The 21,989-nt window shown below is 38.3% G+C and overlaps 1 protein-coding gene across 1 annotated transcript in view; it reads left to right on the top strand.

The window, feature by feature from the left end:
* The window catches only part of LOC126162516 (uncharacterized), a 427,861-nt gene that overhangs the window by 24,573 nt on the left and 381,299 nt on the right, over positions 1-21,989 (top strand). Inside the window, exon 2 of the mRNA XM_049919080.1 lies at positions 4,625-4,767. Within this exon, the coding sequence (XP_049775037.1) occupies positions 4,625-4,767 (143 nt within the window). The remainder of the gene's footprint in view (positions 1-4,624; positions 4,768-21,989) is intronic.

The raw sequence follows: 21,989 nt of genomic DNA, 5'->3' as shown, positions 1-21,989 counted from the left end.
TACCAGTAGTCTTGATTGCCATGTGAGGTATCGTCAAAGGTTCCCTGAATGCAAAAACTGTTTATTCAAGCTATAAACAAATATTATGTCTACCAGGAGAATTTTTGATACGTTTCCAATATGTAAGTATCTGACTTAGTCCAGTACACAACTCTGCATGTTTCAGCCTTCAGTACTAAAGGAAAATGGTGCCAAATATCCACTCATTTTTCAATACTTATAATTAAGCCAGTGTGTTTAACAGTATTATGATGCAAGCTACACATCATTGTAGCCACCGTATGACAGCTCCTTTAAAACCCTCAGATGCACATCAACATTCACGGTTATCCTACCTGTATCTTGATCAGAGGTTTAAAAATAGCTTTTAGTGCAGTGAAGGCTATACCCACGAACTAAGGACAGATACAATACACCATCTGTGCCCGACACTGCGGAGATGTCAGTACCACAAACCTCATTCATCAGCAGTGCTGGAGCGGTCTGACCCCACTTCATTGGGGATATGTTCATCTACATCTACATATATACTCTGCGAGCCAACTGTATGGTGTGTGGCAGATGGTACATGTACAACTGTTAGTCATTTCCTTTCCTGTTCCACTAACAGACAGAGTGAAGGAAAAATGTGCCTCTTTACGAGCCCCAATTTCCCATATTTTATCTTAATGATCCTTGTGTGAAATGTATGATGGTGACTGTGGGATCGTTCTGCAGTCAGCTTCAAATGCCAGTTCTCTAAATTTTCCCAATAGTGTTCCGTGAAAAGAATGTTGCCTTTCCTCCAGGGATTCCCATTTGGGTTCTGAAGCGTCTCTGTAACACTCGCATGTTGTTTGAAGCTACTGGTAATGAATCTAGCAACCCACCTCTGAATTGCTTCAATGTCTTCCTTTAATTCGACCTGGTGTGGATACCAAACACTGAAGCAGTACTCAAGAATTGTAGCAGCTTGAGGCCATGTAAAAAGTGAACTGTTGACCTTCAACTACGTGTCAAAATTGGTAGCATGTTTAAATGTTATAGAAGTTTCCAATATCTGCTTGTTTTGTAAAGTTTAGAAAACATGGGTTTTGTTTAAACTTTATCACTCTCCAGTCAGGAGGGAGATCTGCTTTTTGTGCCCCTTACATCATGTTTACAAAATAAAAGTGCTTTCTGTTTTAATTTTTGGCATTTTTTTGTACTCTTTCTTGCTTCACAACTGCAACAACAACAACAACAACAATAATAATAATAATAATAATAATAATATGAAAAGAATAGTTGCTACACAACTTATAGTGGAGATGCTGAGTCGCAGATAGTCACTACAAAAAGACTGTCTCAAAATAAGCTTTCGGCCAACAAGGCCTTTGTCAAAAATAGATGACAGACACACGCTCACACAAACACAAATGCAACTCACAGACACTACTAATAGTGTGGCTTCAGAGACTGTGGTCATGTGTGTGTGAGTTGTGTTCGTCTATTTTTGACAAAGGCCTTGTCGGCTGAAAAATTATTTTGTGACAGTCCTTTTGTTGTGCCTATCTGCGACTCAGCATCTCTGCTACATGGTGAGTAGCAACTATCCTTTTCATTATATGTAATAAAAACCATGTATTTACCTCAAGCTAAGCTCTCATGTTTGCTCTGCCACACTTCCAGTACATGTACAACTTTACAGTTAATACAAGCACAGCAGACAAAAAATTAGCCACTTGCAGGATACCATGCTAATACCTTGTAACACTGCCTCTAACTGTGATAACGTCATCAGTTTGTGAGCAAGAGAATCCACATGTTTCTTCAGGCATGCCATATATAGCTGAAGGCTCTAATTGATTATTAAATGCTGAGGAACTACCTAATTGCTCAGATGTTGATTGCTACATTTCATCCACTTCCTAATAGCACCAGACATTTCCTTTGCATGCAAGATTAGCTGATTTAGCAACCCAGTCAAGACATAGTAGGACACCAGGTTGTTCATCAACCCAGGTATGTATCTATGAACATTTTGGGAAACTGTGTTCATAGTATACTTGTCATGAAGACCTAGAAGAAAGGGCAACATTTAGACACCAATAAGGTGTAAGTAAAAATTGTAGTTCATGTTCATAGTAATGTGAATGATACGACAAACTCTCCAAAAATGCAGAACTGTGTCTGGCATGTACACCCTGCATACATAGTGGATTGTACCCCTCATTGGACGAGTGGTACACTCAACACCTTGCATCATTTGAAACAAGGCAAAATTGTGAATTTTCAGACCACACTACATGCCTCTGTTCAACTATTAGATTGGTGCATAAGTTCTTAGCATTTTTCCATAAGTTTAATAACTGCAACAGATACACATAACGCGGACTTTAGTCATCTATCACATATTCTTCACTATAACAACAGTCTGCAAATGCTGATTCCGTGACGGTAGAAATCTTGGTTTTCAGATGAAGAACTCTTCGACCCATGTTTGAAAAGCATTTTCATCCAGAAATGAAATTGCTTGGAGGTTTATTGATAGACGACAGAAAAGGTGAAAAACTGAGGGAGGAAGATTAGGTGAATAAGGTGGGTGCGGAATGACTTCCCAAACCAACTCCTGTTTGGTATTTCTTTTTTGTTAGTCTCGCAGAATGCAGACTGATGTTACCATGCAGTAGCATCACTTCATGCAGTCTTCCTGGGTGTTATTCTTCGACTGCATCTGCGAGACGTCTCAGTTCTTGACAATAAGGAAGCAATATGTAGTACACCATACCATCGCTGTTCCGCCAGATGCATAACATTATTTTTTGCAGATGTGAACGGGTCTTCGTCTGGGAAACTGTTGCTTTGTTTGAGCTCAGCCATTCCTTTCTTTTCCTTATGTTAGCATAAAGACACCATTTCTCATCACCAGTAACAATGCAGGAAAGGAATGGTTGGCTTGGTCATAAGTCAATTGGTGATGAGCAAGCGTATGGCCACATGCTGATTTTTGTAATTTTGGGTTAGAGCATGTGGTACCCGACATCAGATTTTTGAACCCTCGTCCTTGCATGCAAATGTCATACGATGGTGGAACTATCACAGTTCGACATGTTCGCCAGTTCTCGAGTACACTGATGTGGATCATGGTGGATTAATAAGTTTATACAATATTCATCAAACAGTGAATGTCTTTCTGAATATGGAGAGTCACTAATGTGAAAATGATCCTCCTGAAAATGATAAAACCATTTTCTTGTCGTGCGCTCTCCTTTGGCATGATCCCCATACACAGGGCAAATGTTTCAGACTGCCTCCTCTGCTGTTACCACTCTGTTGAACTCAAACAGAAGAATTTGTTGGAAATATTCTGATTTCTCCACTTGGCACTCCATTTGCTGGCATCACAGCTCCCCTCACAGTCTCCAGATGACTAAATGGCAATATGTAAACTCAAATAGCAATAGTAAACTACAAATATAAAATGAAAATTGATAAATAAACCTATATCAACTGGAATATTAACATGCAAAACAAAAATGCTGTGAACTTGTGCAACAACCTAATATTTTCCAGAATCTGTGGTATGAGCTGGAAACATCACTTGCATGCAGTTCCTTTGGCAGCATTTGTCACAAACTGGTTAAGATGGACCTACATTCGCTGACAGCAGGAGTTCCAGGCAGGTTTGAAATCAGTTGTCACTCACGAGACATGACTCTTCTCTGGTCTCAGTCTTTTAATATCTTGGTATGACAATTGTTTTCATACCAGATTACATGGCTGAGAGTGGTATACCATTCTCTGTAGATCTGTTGAACGGTCCATGTTGATACACAAACAAATCAGATCACATCATTTGCGATGTGGTCATGAGTGTGTCCAGACATGTTGTGCATTTTTGCCATTCTGTCATATCTCCACTTTGATTTATCTTATTGCGCAGATTCCATACAACTGACTGGCACATACAAACAACTTCACTGCGGTGATGAAAGGCCACATGACAACATGGTACACAATCTGCAGCATTCCAAACTGACTGGCACATACAAACAACTTCACTGCGGTGATGAAAGGCCACATGACAACATGGTACACAATCTGCAGCATTCCAAAGGAACCACTGTATCGTATTAAGGGATAGCTATTATTTTGTCCAGTGAATTTATAATTATTTAACTAACAATGGAACTAACATATGATGAACCACATTTTGTGTTTTGTGTGTTTTAAAAGAATTAAACTCTTGTAATATGACTGAAGTTTACAACAAAATGACAATGTGCAATATGATGTGACACACGTGTGTGTGTGTGTGTGTGTGTGTGTGTGTGTGTGTGTGTGTGTGTGTGTGTGTGTGTGTGTGTAAACTGCTATTAAATAGATGCGTGCTTACATTTGCTGCCTGAAAGGTGCTATTCAGAATGTGGGCAGAATGAAACTTGCATCAACTCTTGGGGCTTGGGGGAGCAGTGGTGGGAGGGGGGGGGGGGGGTTGAGAGGGAAGGGAGAATGAACATTAGAAGTTACTGATGTTTTACAAATTGTTCGTTTTTCCTTTTTTAAAGACCGGTTTTACATGCATATAATGTCTGCCACACTACTTTTATGAATTCTTTAACCTCTTAACATTTATGAGATTTTGTTTTCTTTCATATTACAGGTCAGGTGATCTCTGTTTGTACTACCTTTGCAATGAAGATAATGAGAAGCCCGTTATGCGACACATCCCATGGTACCAAGATAATAGCCGTATGATCTCAGCCATGTGTTTTGATCCTTCAGGCTCATGGCTGCTTGTTGCAAGTTTGTATTTATTTTCCATATTCACTACATAATTGTACACTCATTTTGGGCTGTTGTAAATTGTTTTTCACACACTTCTGTGATTATAATTACAGAATACTTTCTGCTGGGTAGACTCGTGGAAGCCTTAGAAATTATCTTAAGTTACATTTCACCAATTGGGAAGGAATTATAATATGTTAAAATGTAAAATACTAAAGATCACAAAATGTGAAAGTAATGTTTTTTAAACAAGATAATATAGAATTTATATATATCAGGTAATCCATCTCAGTATCTGGGGAAAAGATGAGACAAGAAGTGCTGCGAAAACTTTCTTAAAAGTAATACTAGTTGACAAATTCACTTAGAACTCCAAGCCAGGTTAATTGTTGATTGGATGTAATAAATGGCTGTTCACGCATGATTCTGTTGTCTGTAGGGACGTTGCAATGCTGTACGTCTCCAGCAAAATACAGAGAGACCTGCAGAGGATCAGTTCTTGGTGCTGGGGTTGGCAGTTGAATCTGAAGATTAATAACAATAATGACTTGCATATAAATACTGTTCATTTGTTAATAGTCTTGATCACAATTAAAGGAAATTATGATCTGCAGCTTACCTGCTTCATTTGAGTAACAACTATCTTCAGATATGTGGAAATAAGCAGGAAATTGCCTTTTCGTTTATGTGAACTTTACTAACTTTAAAAAAAAATGGTAATTAGCAAATTGTAAATTTTTAATTGCAATTGAGACTTTTAAAAATTTCAACAATTAATATAGATCACTGCGTCTCCTTCACCTGATGATATCCGGTCTTACAAAGTGTTTGTTTACACTGCTGGCAACAAGTCGCTGGAAACCATATAAAATATGGGCATTGCAATTACTACATAAACCAAACTGTAGAAAAGCATGTGCCATGCTGAGTTTCATTTGGAGAATCTTAAGGAAATGTAATTCAGCCATGAAAACAGTGCCATTCAGAGCACTATTAAGACCAGTTCTTGAGCGTTGCTCGTCGGTTTGGGAACCTTACCAGATTCGGTTAATAGAAGAGATAGAGAAGATCCAGTGTAGAGCGGTGTGTTTAGTTACAGTATGGTTTACGCAGTTTAAAATATTGTGGAGATGCTCAGCAAATTACGTAGACAGGCACTGCAAGAGAGGTGTTGTACGGCATGTGGAGGTTTGATATTGAACAGGGTGTATACGACCTGGGACAGCTGGGAGATCCGGAAATAACCCAGTAACTGGTAAGAACCAATATTCTAACAAAGGATATTATTTTACCCCCATACTGCAGAATAATACTGCAGCAATAAAACATGAATGAGATAAGAAAATGAAAATAAAACCACAGTTGTAAAGGAAATGGTCTATATAAAACAACAAACCACAGTGCTCATACAAGCATCTGTCAGCAGCAAAGTGTGTCAAAGGCTTTAGGAAGACTGTGCAATGCTCCAGAACAACAAATTGCTTCCGATGAGCATGATGTCATAACTCTTTACATTAGATTCATTTGAGCAGTTGCAGGTGGGCCCATACGCATGCACAGTTGAGTCGTGTATGATTAGTACCTTCTCCTGCTGCTGGCTACATAAGTGTGACCGGTAGTTGTATAAGCATTAACAGCAAGTAGCCAGATGTTACCCGGAAAAATTTTACTGGCACGCCCAGGCTGCCAGATTCACACTTTCGCAACAGGCCCGGATCTAGGGGGCAGGGGAAATGGGGGCATCAGCCCCCAGGCGGCAATTTCAGTGGGAGGGGGGGGGGGGGGACAGCAAATTCATATTCTTGAGGGAAAAAAATGTTGTTTCACAAAGCGTCTAGCATCCAGAGCACTTTGGTCTATCGATTATTCATATGATTTTGAAACACATCCCTATGAGTTTTTAAACATTTTTCAACACATTCTAAGCTGATTTCTGAATTAATCATAAGTTGATTTTTGAATGCGTGCATGTCTCTGCCCGGGTAATCCCTGTCGCATCTAGAAATAAACTTTCCTGCAGACAAAAGGGGACTGGGCTATACGAGCTGAGCGGAATGAAGCCGAACGGGTGAATGGCAATCGCTTTTTGTTAATGTGGTTGACTGGGTTTGCGAATGATCAGTATTGTTATAATTATTAGCGAAATCCGTAGATTTAGACTACCAGAGTGGAAATAAATGACTAACAGGTAAGAAAGATTACATGTTATCTTCTTGGTGTATGCAAGAAAATGACATTTTGACAGAAAAGTTTTGGCCAGAGTGCTACACAAGTAAGGGCCAGTTATACAGTCCCCAGTTAGCAGGCACTTAAGTTCTATTCTAGGAGTAGCACGGAAAACGCGTTGTACAAACACGTAATAATGCCTAACCACAGAATAAACAGGGGTATAACTAAACTGGTGATTGTGGCAGTGTTAATGAAGTTAACCGGAAAATAATTTTTGACACTGGCAGGAACAATTACAGAATTAGTGATGACAAAATTGTTTGTTAGAAAGATGAAGGAGAAGAAACAGGGACATCACACAAATTATGGAAGGATACGACAATTCCAAATTTATATAAAAATTTCGTGCTACTACGTTTTGATCTCATGCTTGAAAAGATGGTGTGTATGAATGAAAAGTGAAACTATTTCCTAACATAAAGGTTTTTGCTTGTAGTAGGCCTAATAGGCACTTAATATTGGTACTTCGTGAATTATATTCTGTCGTGTCATGAAAATGACCATTTGTTAGAAAACAGTCTAGTTTATTTGGTGTGTATTACAATTTCTGCAATATTAAACAGACCTATTTCATTTTGCCTAGCAGACAGTGACAAAATAGACATAATGACCTTCAGAAACCACACCAGTCTTGGTTACAATTTGTATTAACAGCTTTTTCAGTATTAGACAGCGAGATTTCGTTTTTTCATGTAGCAAAACTTTTGACAAACTATGATGAGGTAGTAGATTATTTCGCAGAAAGGAGAGCACGCCATGTAAAGCCATTGCAAGATTAGAGAGAGAAAATGTTAGGCCTTAAGGATTGAAGAAATGTGCACTGTCTTGCTTGTCTCTTGTCTTTACTGGTTTTTGTATCCTATATTTAATTTTACGTCACACAAAATAGCAAATTAATAGCTAATAGGCAATAAAGAGTACAAATTTTCTGAAGGGTTCTTGCACTCCCAGTTACAAATAAGCCCATTCAGTGGTAATTGTGTGTTCAAAAAAAAAAAAAAAAAAAAAAAAAAAAGGGGGGGGGGGGGGCAGGATACAAACCGGCTTACTGGGAGCGGGGGAGCACCAAAGGACATTTTAATTTCCACTGTCTTGAATATGGTTTGATGGCATCCATTACAAAATATACACGTTTGAATTGGACATAGCGAAATGCATTGATGTGCGATAGAAGAGTGCTGTGTGAAGAGGCGTGGCACTGCACTTTGGCACATTTAAGACCAAATAATATGTCTTACATTTCCTGGAAGGCACATGTTTTATGTATCAGACTCTTCAGAAAGATGTGTGCTACAAAATGAACATTTTGTGAAAAGTCTATGTAATTTTTGGGGTCCTACCTCAAACGTGGGAGGGGCGGGGGGTGCTACTATTTAGTATTGCCCCGGTTCAGAAATATCGTAGATCCGGGACTGATACACAGAGCTGTCTGAGTAGTAGTGGGGAGGTGGGTAGCCTCCACGTGACCTTTTCTTGCGTTTAGTGATTTTGCTGTTTCCGCTTCGTTTATTGCTCTCATGTCAAATGAAAACAAAACGGATCTCTGTGGCTGGGAGCTATCAAGTGAATTAAAACACATTCACATAATTACGAAAGGCTAAAATAAGTTATTAGCTTCAGATTTTATTTTATTTCCACCTTTCTGACAGTCAAGCATTAATCGCCTTGCAGAACAATGAAGTTATTTTGTCAGTTTGCCAAAGAAATTTGGCTATTATTAATATTTTCTGCTGAGGCAGTCCATTTATTTGAAACGAAATGTTTCATTCTACACTATTGACTAGTTTCAACTGTTTACTGCATTTCAGTTGCCCATTTCCATCCTCTAGCACATATGGCATTATGCCATAATAAAGAACCAGACATGAGACGATATGGTACAGCCACTCCAAGAAAATTTACATCCAAATCTGGACATATTAATGTGCACTTTAAGCCAAGTTATGCATTTTAGTATGATGCACAAAATTCCAATGCTCTTGGAGTATCCTCTGATGTCTTGTTTCTTTTATGACATAATGTAAGATCTTTCAATGTTTTAATAATACCAGAGAAGGAAAGTTGCTACTCACCATATATCAGAGATGCTGAGTCATGATAGACACAATAAAAAGATTCACACAATTAAAGATTTCGGCCATTGAGGCCTTTGTCAGCAGTAGACACACATCCACACACACACATAAATGCAACTTGCACACACATCTGCAGTCTCAGAGAGCTGAGACCACACAGCTCTCTGAGACTGCAGATGTGTGTGCAAGTTGTGTTTGCGTTTGCGTGTGTGTGTGTGTGTGTGTGTGTGTGTGTGTGTGTGTGTGTGTGTGTGTGTGTGTGTGTGTGTAATTGTGTGAATCTTTTTATTGTACCTATCACGACTCAGCATCTCTGCTATATGGTGAGTAGCAACTTTCCTTCTCTGGTATTGTTACATTCCATCCTGGATTTTCCATTGTTTGATTTTTGCCTTTCAATGTTTTACATGTACAAACATACAGGCTTCCTACATCATCGTAGCTGCGCAAGCGCAGTGACGCCTATTACCTGGTGCTCTCTGGCACCTGCTGAAATGAACCTATTTCTAACAAGTCACGGGAAAATATTGCAAATGGTGGTTTGAAAAGCATTACTTTCAGAGTAAATTTCCTTTTCCTTTTATGCATGATGAACTATATGTGAGAATGTATGCTGAATTTCTTAAATCACAGAGCGTTTGACTCTGATTTAAAAATCAACACTTTTAGGGTGACCATTAGAATTTCAAGCCCAGATGATCAGACATTTATGTCGTAATTAAAAATTTTGCTGGCACATTTGTTTTATGTATCTTAAAGTGTAACACACGCAAAAAGGATCAACATTATATGTGAAAGCTTAGCTTCTCTTGCAGCAACACTGTGTATATTAATTTAAACAATTAACTTTTCCTGTTTGTGTGTTGACACTGCTTAAAAGTGATGTTGCTATTGGCTGACTACATCATGTGCCCTATGCTCTCAATATCCATTGTCATCAGCTGTCGAAATCACTTGACATGAGCTCTGACTGGCTTACAAAAGCCAATTGCGATCTCGATTTCAATGCTTCAGAAAGTAACACGCAGTGTTCGTAATACAAAAATATGCAGCATACATGTTGCTCCACTTCACAGATTTTTCAGAGCCTGTTTTTTCCCCCAAAGTATCATTTTGTAAAGTGCTGGGAACTTCTGTGTTGGTGTATAAAACCATAACAATTTAATGAATTGATAAGTTTTACAGTTCTGGGTAGAAGTATACTGTCACTTAACATGGAAAAAATGAATTGTCACCTGGGAGAAAGTGTGTTTTTATCCGGGAAAAATCTGGAAATTTTTTTCCCTGGCCGTGTATACACCCTGTTAAAATTTTCTCTCTGTGTGTGTGTGTGTGGGGGGGGGGGGGGGACATAAAGAATTGGGCAACATGTTATTTCCTCCCACATATCATTTGTGAAATGACAACGGTGAAGAAATCAGAGCTCATACAGAGGTTTACCATGAATCTTTCTTCACATTCACCATTAGCAAATTGTATAGGGAGGATGAGGGGAGGGGTAGTGGAAAAATAGTGGTACCATAGGTACCCTATACCCAAACAATATAAAGTGCATGGGGAGTACAGATGTAGATAGAGGTATAAAATTAACTTGAAGAACAACAGTTGATATTATGGATCCTGTGTAATTCTATGTATGCTGTGGCAGAGAGAATAACTGACAGATTTGAAGAAATGATGACAATAGGTGTACTCATTGAGCAGGGAGACGCAGTAGTTAGCACACTTAACTCCCATTCGGGAGGATGATGGTTGTTCAAATCCCTGTCTGGTGAACAAGATTTAGGTTTCCCATGATTTCCCTAAATCGCTCCAGACAAATGCCAGGGTGGTTCCTTTGAAAAGGGCTCGCATATGTGTTTGACATGCATCCTCAGCAGAAACTAGTACAAAGAAGAATTTAGGAAATGGGAAGTGCTGCCTGAGAATGAAATCACCAAGAAACCAGGGACAAAGTCAACTGAAGAAAGGAAAGAAATCCACAGAGGAAAAGAGGGAGCTGCTTGGAAACCCTGAAGATTGAAATATTATAGCTTTGTGTGATCCAGTCCCACCTAATAATCATTATATTAACATATATGTAACAGTATTTGCTACTAACTGACCAGTCGGTGCGGCAGAGGCTCGCTAGTCGATTCTCTGACGGTGTACAGTCGGCGAGCTCAGAGATGGTGTCATAGGGCCTGATGGTTAGTTTAAAGCTCTTTTGTGATCTGTGGGTGAAACTGCTCCAAAACAGCATACCTGTCACGCAGGGCAGTCTACATGTTGGTGACTGAAAAAAACATTTTTTTGTTAGGAGTTTCTAAACCCTACAGTTAGCACTGTGGGTTTAGAACATCAAGAAGTTTGTTGATAGTAAACCGAATTTGGTTGAAATAGGTCAAGGGATTTTGGCAGGAAATACTGGATGAACATACACACCTACTGCTTTATTTATTTATTTACCTCTTTACGTGTTTTATGGCCTTCATTGGACCACTTTAATCAATTATGCCTTGGTTTATACAAGGAATTATTATTATGAAATAACATCATTCAATTCAATAATGCAATGGATTTACAAACTATTATTATATGAAAGATTTTACGCAGTTCCGTCTCCTCATATTTTTTTATTTTTCCAACGTTTTTTCTTTCTTTGTTTGAGACCACCCGTCCTGTAATTCTTTTATTGATCTCTGTTTGTAATCTGACGTGCATCTCTTGGTTTTGTCTATTTTGTTTTTCATGTCATGTACCATAATTTGGAGTTCTGTTGTATTTTCCTTAATTTCTGTAATCCATTTAATGGTGCTCGTACTCTTCCACAATTTATGTAGTCTCTTACTAATTCTGTTTCCTAATATTCTGATCAGATGTGCAAAGAATGGGATATGTTTCTTCCTGATAGCTGTATACTGTTCCACTTGAAGCTGTTCTCAAATGCCCATTTACTTGATATTTTTTATTTATGTATGTACTAATTCTTCTGTCTGTCTTGATTATTCTGTCAATTTATAGTTTATTAGTTATTTTGAAGATAGTTTCAGCTGCATATTTTCTTTCTGAATGTGTAACTGTTTTGTAATGTTTCAACTTTGCAGCTACTGATAAGCTTTTTTTTGTTGTATGATTTCTTGGTAATATAATTTACTTTGTTCAGTTTTTTCTGTTTTGGCATGGTTTCTCATTTTAAGCTATATGTTATGATTTCACCTAAATATTTAAATTTATCAACCATTTTGATTTCTGTGTTTCTATTGTAGTTTCATTTGCAAGTGGTGGTTATAGTAAATTAAACAGAACTTGTTCAAGTGGCTTCATCAGATGATCAGTCAACTGATTCTTTCCATTGATTTGCTCCTGTATAATTTCACCATCCGAACATCTTTCACAAAAATTAGTGTCAGACTTCTATATGTTCCGGCTGTTGATGATATTCAGTTTAAATAATTGACTTAGTAAGCAGTGTAATCAAATTAAGTTTGTGTCTTCTTCACTAGCTGAAATAATTCATGCGTCAGTTGCAGACATAGCCACTACCCACTGCATCTGACTTTTCCATGATACTGCTCCATGTGAATGTTTTGCCATTTGGCCACAGTGCCAGCTATTAAATGCCTTGCCCACTTGTCACCAGTTGAATCAAATTCACTGTAAATTTTTTGTGTATTTTTCTTGACTTATTGTAATCACTCATTCTTCACTGTCCTTTATTTTTACATCAAGGAAATCAAGGGTATCTGACATTACATCAAATTCACATTGTAAAGTATTCAGAAAAGCAGTTGTTTCTTGTGAGTCACTGCCAACAATTTGGCCATTATCAACATAAATTCCTACATAAAATTGAATGCCATTATGCTTGGAATAAAACAGAGAAGTATCTGTAGCACTGTTTTAAAAACCTGCTTTCTTCATGACTTCCACAACTGCAACATTTCAATGTAGAATGCAGTGATTCTGCAATAGTTTGATATTTGTAGAATGTTCAACTAACACTCACATTTTGTGTATCTCAAGCAATCCCATTTCTTCATTAATAACTTGCATCCATTTTTTTCTTCCCATTTTGCTGTGCAATACTATGGAAAAATGCTTTAGAATTCACTAGTTACCACTCAGGCTGGTTTTCTTCTTTGTCTCCTGCTGTCCAGTTTATCATCACCACCACCACCACCACCATCATCATCATCATCATCATCATCATCGTCGTCTTCATTGTGCGGTCCTAAAACATCAACTACCCATCGACCAGTGCAGAACCGCGAAACAGTATCAAGAAGGCACTGACCCATGTGCCAATGGTAAGAGCATGCAGTGCCATACCTCCAGCAAGACAGAGTTCAGCACCCCCTGTCAGTGCGGATTTAACCAGCCGCCCATTACTGTCCAGTCCAGTTCGGTCGCAGACTTTGAGAGCATCAGTACTGAAGAATGCCGGCACGGTAGCTCAGCGTGTTCGGTCAGAGGGTTAGCAGCCCTCTGTAATAAAAAACTGAGTTAATTGATTAACAACGAACTTAAACGGATGTCTTACAACGTCCGCGCCGAGCAGATGCAACGAACGAAATGCGTTTTTTTTTTTTTTTTTTTTTTTTTTTTTTTTTTTTTTTTTTTTTTTTTTAAAGAATAGAAAGATGATACTTGGCGTGCGTTCTGCAAGTAATAGTATAAAAAAGTAGTTGCAAGTAGGAGGCACAGAAAACACAGCAAGTCACCTCAAAATTAAAAGTTAATTTGTTTCTTTCCTTTTTAGAAATAAAGAGCTCTATTAATTTGAAAGGATGTGTAGACACTGTTTTGGATTCTTGGCACCGGCTATCACAACTTCTCTCTTTACTTAAGGTCTTGCAATATCTCTTTTGCAATTCAGCTTGTAGTACAGGATCTTCTGGGGAATTCTGTGACCAAGCACACTCATCAGATGTTGTCTCCAATCATCTTTATATTTTTGAATTTTTCATTCACATTGAAAATATTTAATTATGTTGAAATATCTTCATTTCCAGCCACGTCTTTTCTTGTACGGCCCTCCATTCTCCTTAGGAACCTCACATCTGCTTTCTGGCGTATCTACGTATTTTATTTTCAATGTCAGAATCAAAATCAGAACTTATAGCTCAGCCTAAATAAGAGATTTGAGAGCCTCGCTCAAAAACTGAATTATCCAAAACAGTTTTTGATTTGACTGGATGTTTTCCTCAGAATTCCATTATTTTAGTTTTATTACAAGAAATTTTAAAGTTGTATTTCTTGCATATTTCATTCAGGTGGTATACTTATCTTTGGAGCTCATTTTATTGACTGATAACTGTATCACCTGTAAACAAAAGTACATTTCAGATTTCCTCATTGATTATCTTAATTCCTTTGTTTACTTTACTCTTCCATTTACGAAGAATGAAGTCAGTGTAGGTATTTAAAAAGGGCAAGTGATAGTCCACATCCATTTCTAATACCTTGGTTGGTGGTCGGTCAGTTCGTCAGTTCGTCTAATCCAGTTCCAACATCTTCAGAAAATTTAGAAGCTTTTTCTTTCAGGAATTTGTTGGTTTTTTGTCACAGTCACTTGTTACCTTTGTTGACTTTCTCTGGAAGTAGTCTCCTCCTGCTTCAAGTATCATATCTGACCATTTCAGATATGGGAAGCCTTGCTGAGAAACATCAAATTCAACATGACCATTATAGAAACTGCAAATTGCTTCTGGCCTAAATTTTATGTCATGACTCAAGATGACTATTATATTAGATGGAAGCTAGGTGCTAAATCTATCTTTGTTGGTGACATACCCAACAAGTTGTCCAAAAACAGCCTTGTCATCAAATTTTGAGCAGAAATAGAAGCCTGTATAAAAATTTTTGAGATGATAGTATTGTCCTACTGGTCGATTGTAACTCAGCTCAGGGGCTTTGTATAGAACTAAAGAACTTACAGCATGATTTAATGTATAGATTGCCCATATTACTTTTGTTAAGTTACTTGTGTTCAATATTAAATGTAAAGCTTCAACAAATGTTCTGTTTTCATGTTCAACCATGCTATTTTGTTCACAGATACTGGTTAGAGGAAAGAGCCTTCTGTTCCTGTATCTGTGAACAAATTCCATGTTGTTAAAGGCTTTGCCTCCATCATGTATAAATTGTTTATTGGAATGACCATTGGTTTGAGCTTCATTTAAAAACTGTGTAAGCACATCAGTGCTCCATTTTTGTCTTTCATGAAGAAAATTCAACTGAATTTACTGAAATTGTCTTTGAAACATAGATAATATCGAGCACTTCCAAACAACACTATAGTCATTGGTCTATTGACATCTGCATGGATTAATCATCAGCAAATGTGCAGTGGTTTATTCAGTGTTTTAACAATGTTCTGTGTGTATTTCCTAATGCACAACCATCACAAAATTCTTCCTTGCAATGTTCTATGTTGATGTCAAGTTTTTTCACGGTGTAGTTGATATGTTGTTTATGCTGATGACTGAATCTTTCGCAGTACACTTGCAATGTTTCATAGGGTTTCATTAAGTTAATCTGACTTCTTTTTCTGGTCTGACAATGTACATATTCAACACATACAGTTCACTTTCAATGTAGCCTGTCATGTTAATCTCATCACTGCTATGGGAGAGAACAAATGAACACACATAGCATGTGAACAGGCATATACAAAACATAGTACGTTCTAGCATTTTACCATTCATTGCATCATCTAATATTGATATCAACTGTTCCATGACTAAATGAACACATATGAGGTGTGATCAAATAGAAATAGAAATTTTGTCATTTCGCGGGCTTTGTATATCTGACTTAAATTTTTTTCCTTATCTTGTTGCTACACATGTTCCTGATGTATGTTTGCATTTTCAGCTATTTTGAATATTAAGTTTATTGTTGACGATCAAAAAGGTTATTCATGTTTTCAGTGATCGGTGAATTTTTACTTTCGAAAAAGATTGATCAAGAAATTTGCATTAAATTTTACCTGAAAAAATTTAATAAAGTGCAGCACCACATTTGAAATGTTGACTGTGGCTTTTGGTGAATCTACTGTGAGTTAGAAAAGAATTTATGAGTGTTATAAATGTTTCAAAGAGGGCTGAGAATAATTTGAAGGTGACAACCATTCTGGATCCCCAAGCACATGAATTATTGATGACAATGTGGAAGAAGTAAAGAAAGTAGTTTTGGGAAATGGCGGAATCACCATCAGAGGGGTTACTGATTATGTTGGGATATCCTTTGGCTCATACCAAGCAATTTTTTCAGATGTTTTGAGAATGAAACATGTAGCAGCAAAGTTTGTTCTGATATTATTGAATGTCGACCAAAAACAAGATTGCATAGACATCTCTCAGGAATTAGTGGGAAGTTGAAAACAACCGAGAACTTCTAAAGAACATTATAACAGGTGACAAAACATGGATATACGGGTATGGCATCAAAACCAAGATCAGTCATCTAAATGAAAACTGCCTGAAGAGCCAAGACTGAAAAAAATTTGACAAGTTCGATCACTTGTGAAGGTTCTTCCCACTGCTTTCTTCAATTACAATGGCATAGTGCATCATAAGTTCCTGCCTTATGGTTGTACAGTCAGTAAGAAATACTACCAGGAAGTTATGTTCGATATGCATGAAGCTGTCCTCAGATAATGACCAGAATTGTGGCAAAACCACTTGTGGAAATTGTAGCACAATAATGCTCCTCCTTACACCTCAATGCCTGCTTGAGAGTTTTTGGCAAAAACAAAACCATTACGTTGCCTCAGCTACCGTATTTGCCGGGCATGACCCCCTGTGACTTGTTTCTATTCGCGAGGCGGAAGAGAGCCATGAAAAGGATGTTGCTTTCCCACCATTGATAAAATAAAAACTGAATCGCTGAAGAGCTGAACAACATAACAGAAAGTAAGTTCCAGCAGTGCTTCCAAGAATGTAAAAATCACTGGCACAAGGGTATTATATCTGAAGGGGACAAAGTTGATGCTATAGATTCTTTAAGAGAAACAAAAAATCCCCATTACTTTTTGATCAAACCTCATATTAGTACAAAGTTTTTCCCAATGAAATAATTTCAGGAAATTCAAATCGCTGTGTGAAAAAAAGTAATGTTTATTCAGAGTGGTATGCTTCATAGCACCATTGGCACAGTACTGTGTGTTTTTTAAATTCTTCCACCAATATAGTTTCCAATAGATGCATCCAGGACATATGAGGTAAATGTCGTGTTTCCACTTCCACCTTCTCTCATCCTGTGTTAGTACTGTAAGTGATGTTTGATAGACATTCCACTACACAGTCATCTAATTGTTTGCATTTACTGCATGAAAATTTTTATTTCCTCACTCTTTTGAAATTTGCATCTGACTGTTATTTTGTTCCCATTTTTGTGCATTAGAAATGACAAATGCCATTCAGAATGAGATTTTCACTCTGCAGCGGAGTGTGCGCTGATATGAAACTTCCTGGCAGATTAAAACTGTGTGCCCGACCGAGACTCGAACTCGGGACCTTTGCCTTTCGCGGGCAGGTGCTCTACCATCTGAGCTACCGAAGCACGACTCACGCCTGGTCCTCACAGCTTTACTTCTGCCAGTATCTCGTCTCCTACCTTCCAAACTTTACAGAAGCTCTCCTGCGAACCTTGCAGAACTAGCACTCCTGAAAGAAAGGATACTGCGGAGACACGGCTTAGCCACAGCCTGGGGGATGTTTCCAGAATGAGATTTTCACTCTGCAGCGGAGTGTGCGCTGATATGAAACTTCCTGGCAGATTAAAACTGTGTGCCCGACCGAGACTCGAACTCGGGACCTTTGCCCTTCGCGGGCAGGTGCTCTACCATCTGAGCTACCGAAGCACGACTCACACCCGGTCCTCACAGCTTTTCTTCTGCCAGTATCTCGTCTCCTACCTTCCAAACTTTACAGAAGCTCTCCTGCTCACAAATGCCATTGTTTCCAATGTGTTTTGTTTGTTATGACATGGTATGGGCCCATAATCTCTTACACTTTCATTTACAAATGATTTCTCCACTGTGTACAAACTATTCGGTAATGAAACAAATTATGAAGAATTTTAATTAAAAATCAAGGATATTTGAAAATACCCTGAAGTTTACAGTGAACCATTAAACATTTTTACTTTCATTACAGCTCTGCCAATTACCACATTTGGACACCTTGGTTGTAGACATTCAAAGAGAGCCACAGTTTGGTAGTATGGAACTTTCCTTATATGATGGTAGCAGAAGGTGACTGATTTGCTTAGTAGTCCATGGGAGAATAACACATACATTACAGGAGTTATTGTGAATAGCGTTATAAAGTAATAGTGAACACAACTGTGTCAAACTACTAGCTTGATAGTACATATATGTGTAGAGATATGTCTTCTAGACACTTAGTTTTTCCACAGAGTTCTCTCTCTCTCTCTCTCTCTCTCTCTCTCTCTCTCTCTCTCTCTCACACACACACACACACACACACACACACACACACACACACTCAGGGATCATTGAAGGCAAAAAATTGATCAAAAAACTAGAATATTTGCTGGATTTGTGTTTGATAAAACTAATAATCTGTCGCTAACCACCTATTTAAATGACAGATTAAGAATGTTCATTTCACGTCTTGGAAATGTACAAGAGTTATGGTTAGTGTTCAAACACACAATAAATCATGCCCTGGATAAGTTTCTACCAAGATACAGGATGTTTATAAATTAGTTATACAAAAGTAACCTTTAATTGTGAAAAAGGTAAATAACTTACAGAAATAGAAGGAAAAGACGGATTGCTACTCACCACATAGATGACACGTTGAGTTGCAGACGGATGCAATGAAAAACACTCATGCATTAGTTTTTGGCCAACACCTTCTTCAGAAAAGGAAAGACACACACATTCTTTCACACTAGCAAGCACACCTCATGCACACATTACCACCATCTCCGGCAACTCTGACCAGAATGCAGCTGTCATGTAGAAATGAAGCAGCAATTTGGAGGGGGTGGGGGGAGGGATAGTGGGGTACAGTTGAGGGGAGAGAAGAGTGCTGTCTGGTGGAGGGTGCAGGGACTAGATTACCAACAGGTGCAGCACTGGGAGGCTGTAGGGGGAGGGCAAGGGGAGAGGGAGGGATGGTAAGTGAGAAAGGACTGGAGTAAGGAAGGGGAAAGGTGGCTGGGTGCATTGGCTGAGGGTGGCGTACAAAGCAGGTGAGGCAATGAGAACAGGAAGGGGGTGATAGGACAGAGGGGATAGAAAACATTGGGGTTTGTCATTTTGGGAGGCTAGGCAGGTTTCTTCTAGATCGCCCATAAACAAGTTGGCGTAGGAGGGTGTCATGTTAGTGCACCTCTGCCATCGCAGCCACCTGTCTTTCCTGATGCTTCATCTATTGGCAATCTAGGTTGTGCACGCTCCACCAAACAATGCTCTTCTTTCCTCTCATCCATACTCTGCTATCCCTTCTCATTTGCCGCCCCCTCCAGGTTGCTGCTTCTGCTCTACATGACAGTTGAACTCTGGTCTGAGCTGCCAGAGATGCTGGTCATGGTTGTATGAGGTGTGCTTGCTTGTGTGAATGAATGTGTGTGCATTTCCTTTTCTGCAGAAGGCTTTGGCTGATAGCTAATGTGTAAGTGTGTTTTCATTGTGCCTCAACGTGACATCGTTATGGTCAGCAGCAATCTATCTTTTCCTTGTATTGTTGATATTCCATTGTTTAACTTACAAAAATGTTTGAGACAGCACTGGATGCAGGATATCTTCTAGTTTTATTTTACAGATGTTCAGTGTAGCTACCTTTTGTAACACAATGAATATCCTATCTGTAATCAGTTTCCTGCCTAATCCTATGGAGCAAGTCTTCATGTATAGTGACAGCTGCAAGTGCTATCTGTTGTCACAGCTCATCAAGTTTCCTGGAAGCATACCTCTGTCTTCAATGTAACCTCACACACAGAAATCCATCAGGGTTAATCAGGTGCTCATAGTGGCCAGGATGTTGTTTCACCATGTCCAATCCAAGTTGACACATACCTACGGAGATATGCAACAACTTCACGGTGATAATGTAGTGGCATGCAATCTTGCTGGAAAATAAATTCTGTGTCCATAACCTGTTGTAATTGAGGCATTAGATAATGTTCAAGGACACCAATTACAGTTTATTCGGCAAAAAATAAAGGGCTGTAAATATTGTTACAGCTAACAGTGCAAGAAACTTACCTTAGGCGAGTCCTGTTCATTTTCAATTACGTGACATGGTTTCTGCTCACCCCATATCCAAACATAATGCCGATTCACTTTACCACAGCTATGGAAGGTGGCTTCTTCACTGAACACAAATTTATTAAAAAAATAGTCTTCAGTGTGCATTTTGTCAAACATTTCTGCTCAGAGCTCAGCTACAAATTCTTTGATACTTTCTCTTAAAGCTTGCAACAGTTCCAATTTGTAGGACTTGAATGACAGGTGTTTGTGTAATACCTTACACACTGTAACACGAGGCATACTTAATTCTAAGCTGCCACATCTCATCGATTTACCCTGGCAACTAACAGAAGACTACTGAACTTTTTCGATTCTGCATCAGAGATTGCTTGTCGACCCTGATCTGGCGTGGTGATATGCAGCCAGTTACAGTGAAATGATTATACCAATTAACAACAGTTAGTCTGTGTGCTGGTAGCTTGCAGTATACAGTCCTTAATTGTCTCTGAATTTTGGTAGTGGATTTGGATTCATGAAACCATAAACAACATTTCCCATGCTCTGCACCATTATACGATTCTATGGTGACTGTTGGAGTAACTCATTAGTGGGAATGTCAGGAACTAACAGTCTTAGGTAGGAATAGAACTCAAATATATACTGCATTGAATGCTGTATCAAACATTTCTATAAGTTGTTCACAATTAAAGGTTACTTTTGCGTAACTACTTTACAAACACGCAGTATATTATGTTTAAAAGGGAGGCTAATTCAGCCATAAATTCTACATAGTATCTAATAAAAAACAATGAGGACACACTTTGGTTTAATCTCACTATTTGGAGCATGTTGTGAAAACAGGAATTGTTACACTCTTGTTCCAAGCGATAGACAAATTTAGTAGCAAGTCACACATTCCTCAGGAAGGCTGTGTATGAAGACTACAGTAATTTCCAAAGTCATATCCTGGTGAAACATTACATTTTTCATAAAGTCCAGGAAAGTTTTGGTCCTGCCTAAAATCAATGTATGGGTCTAAACTTTGCAAACAGTCTCCCATAGATTAGTCTAATTTTGAAACTGAAACAGGCAGAAAGTTTGGATCTTTAACTCTGTGTTGTATTTCAGAAAGTATTTGCATAGCGGAAACTTATTACCATATCACTATTTGGATGCTGCACAAATTCACAAATGAGTGATAACGAAATAGCAACTTGTAATAAGCACACAGAGTATTGAAACATAATTACAACTACTTGATGTGAAAAAGACATAAAACACTTATGGAATTCCTTACTTTAGTTAAGGCAGTGGATGTCCAGTTTGGGAGAGCAGTGATTCAAATACTTACCTGATTATTCTAATTTGAATTCCTTAATTTTCCTAAATATGTTAAGATTCTTCTGAATGGTTTCTTTGAAAAGGGTGTGCTCAGATTCTTTCCTCACTCTTTTTCTACCTGACATTGTGATAAATTTGTAATGACAGAACAAATCCAAATATTCTTCTTATTTCATTTTAATTTTAATATGCTGTGGGAATAACATCCCTCATAGTCTCAGGCAGTATATATTTTACATACACTATGTGGTCAAAAGTATCCAGACACCTGGCTGAAAATGACTTACAAGTTTGCGGCGCCCTCCGTCCGTAGTGCTGGAATTCAGTGTGGTGTTGTCCCACCCTTAGCCTTGATGACAGCTTCCACTCTCGCAGGCATACTTTCA

This window comes from Schistocerca cancellata, chromosome 2, assembly GCF_023864275.1.
Source record: "Schistocerca cancellata isolate TAMUIC-IGC-003103 chromosome 2, iqSchCanc2.1, whole genome shotgun sequence".
Classification (NCBI taxonomy): Eukaryota; Metazoa; Arthropoda; class Insecta; order Orthoptera; family Acrididae; genus Schistocerca; species Schistocerca cancellata.
This window is presented reverse-complemented; position numbering and strand designations above follow the sequence as displayed.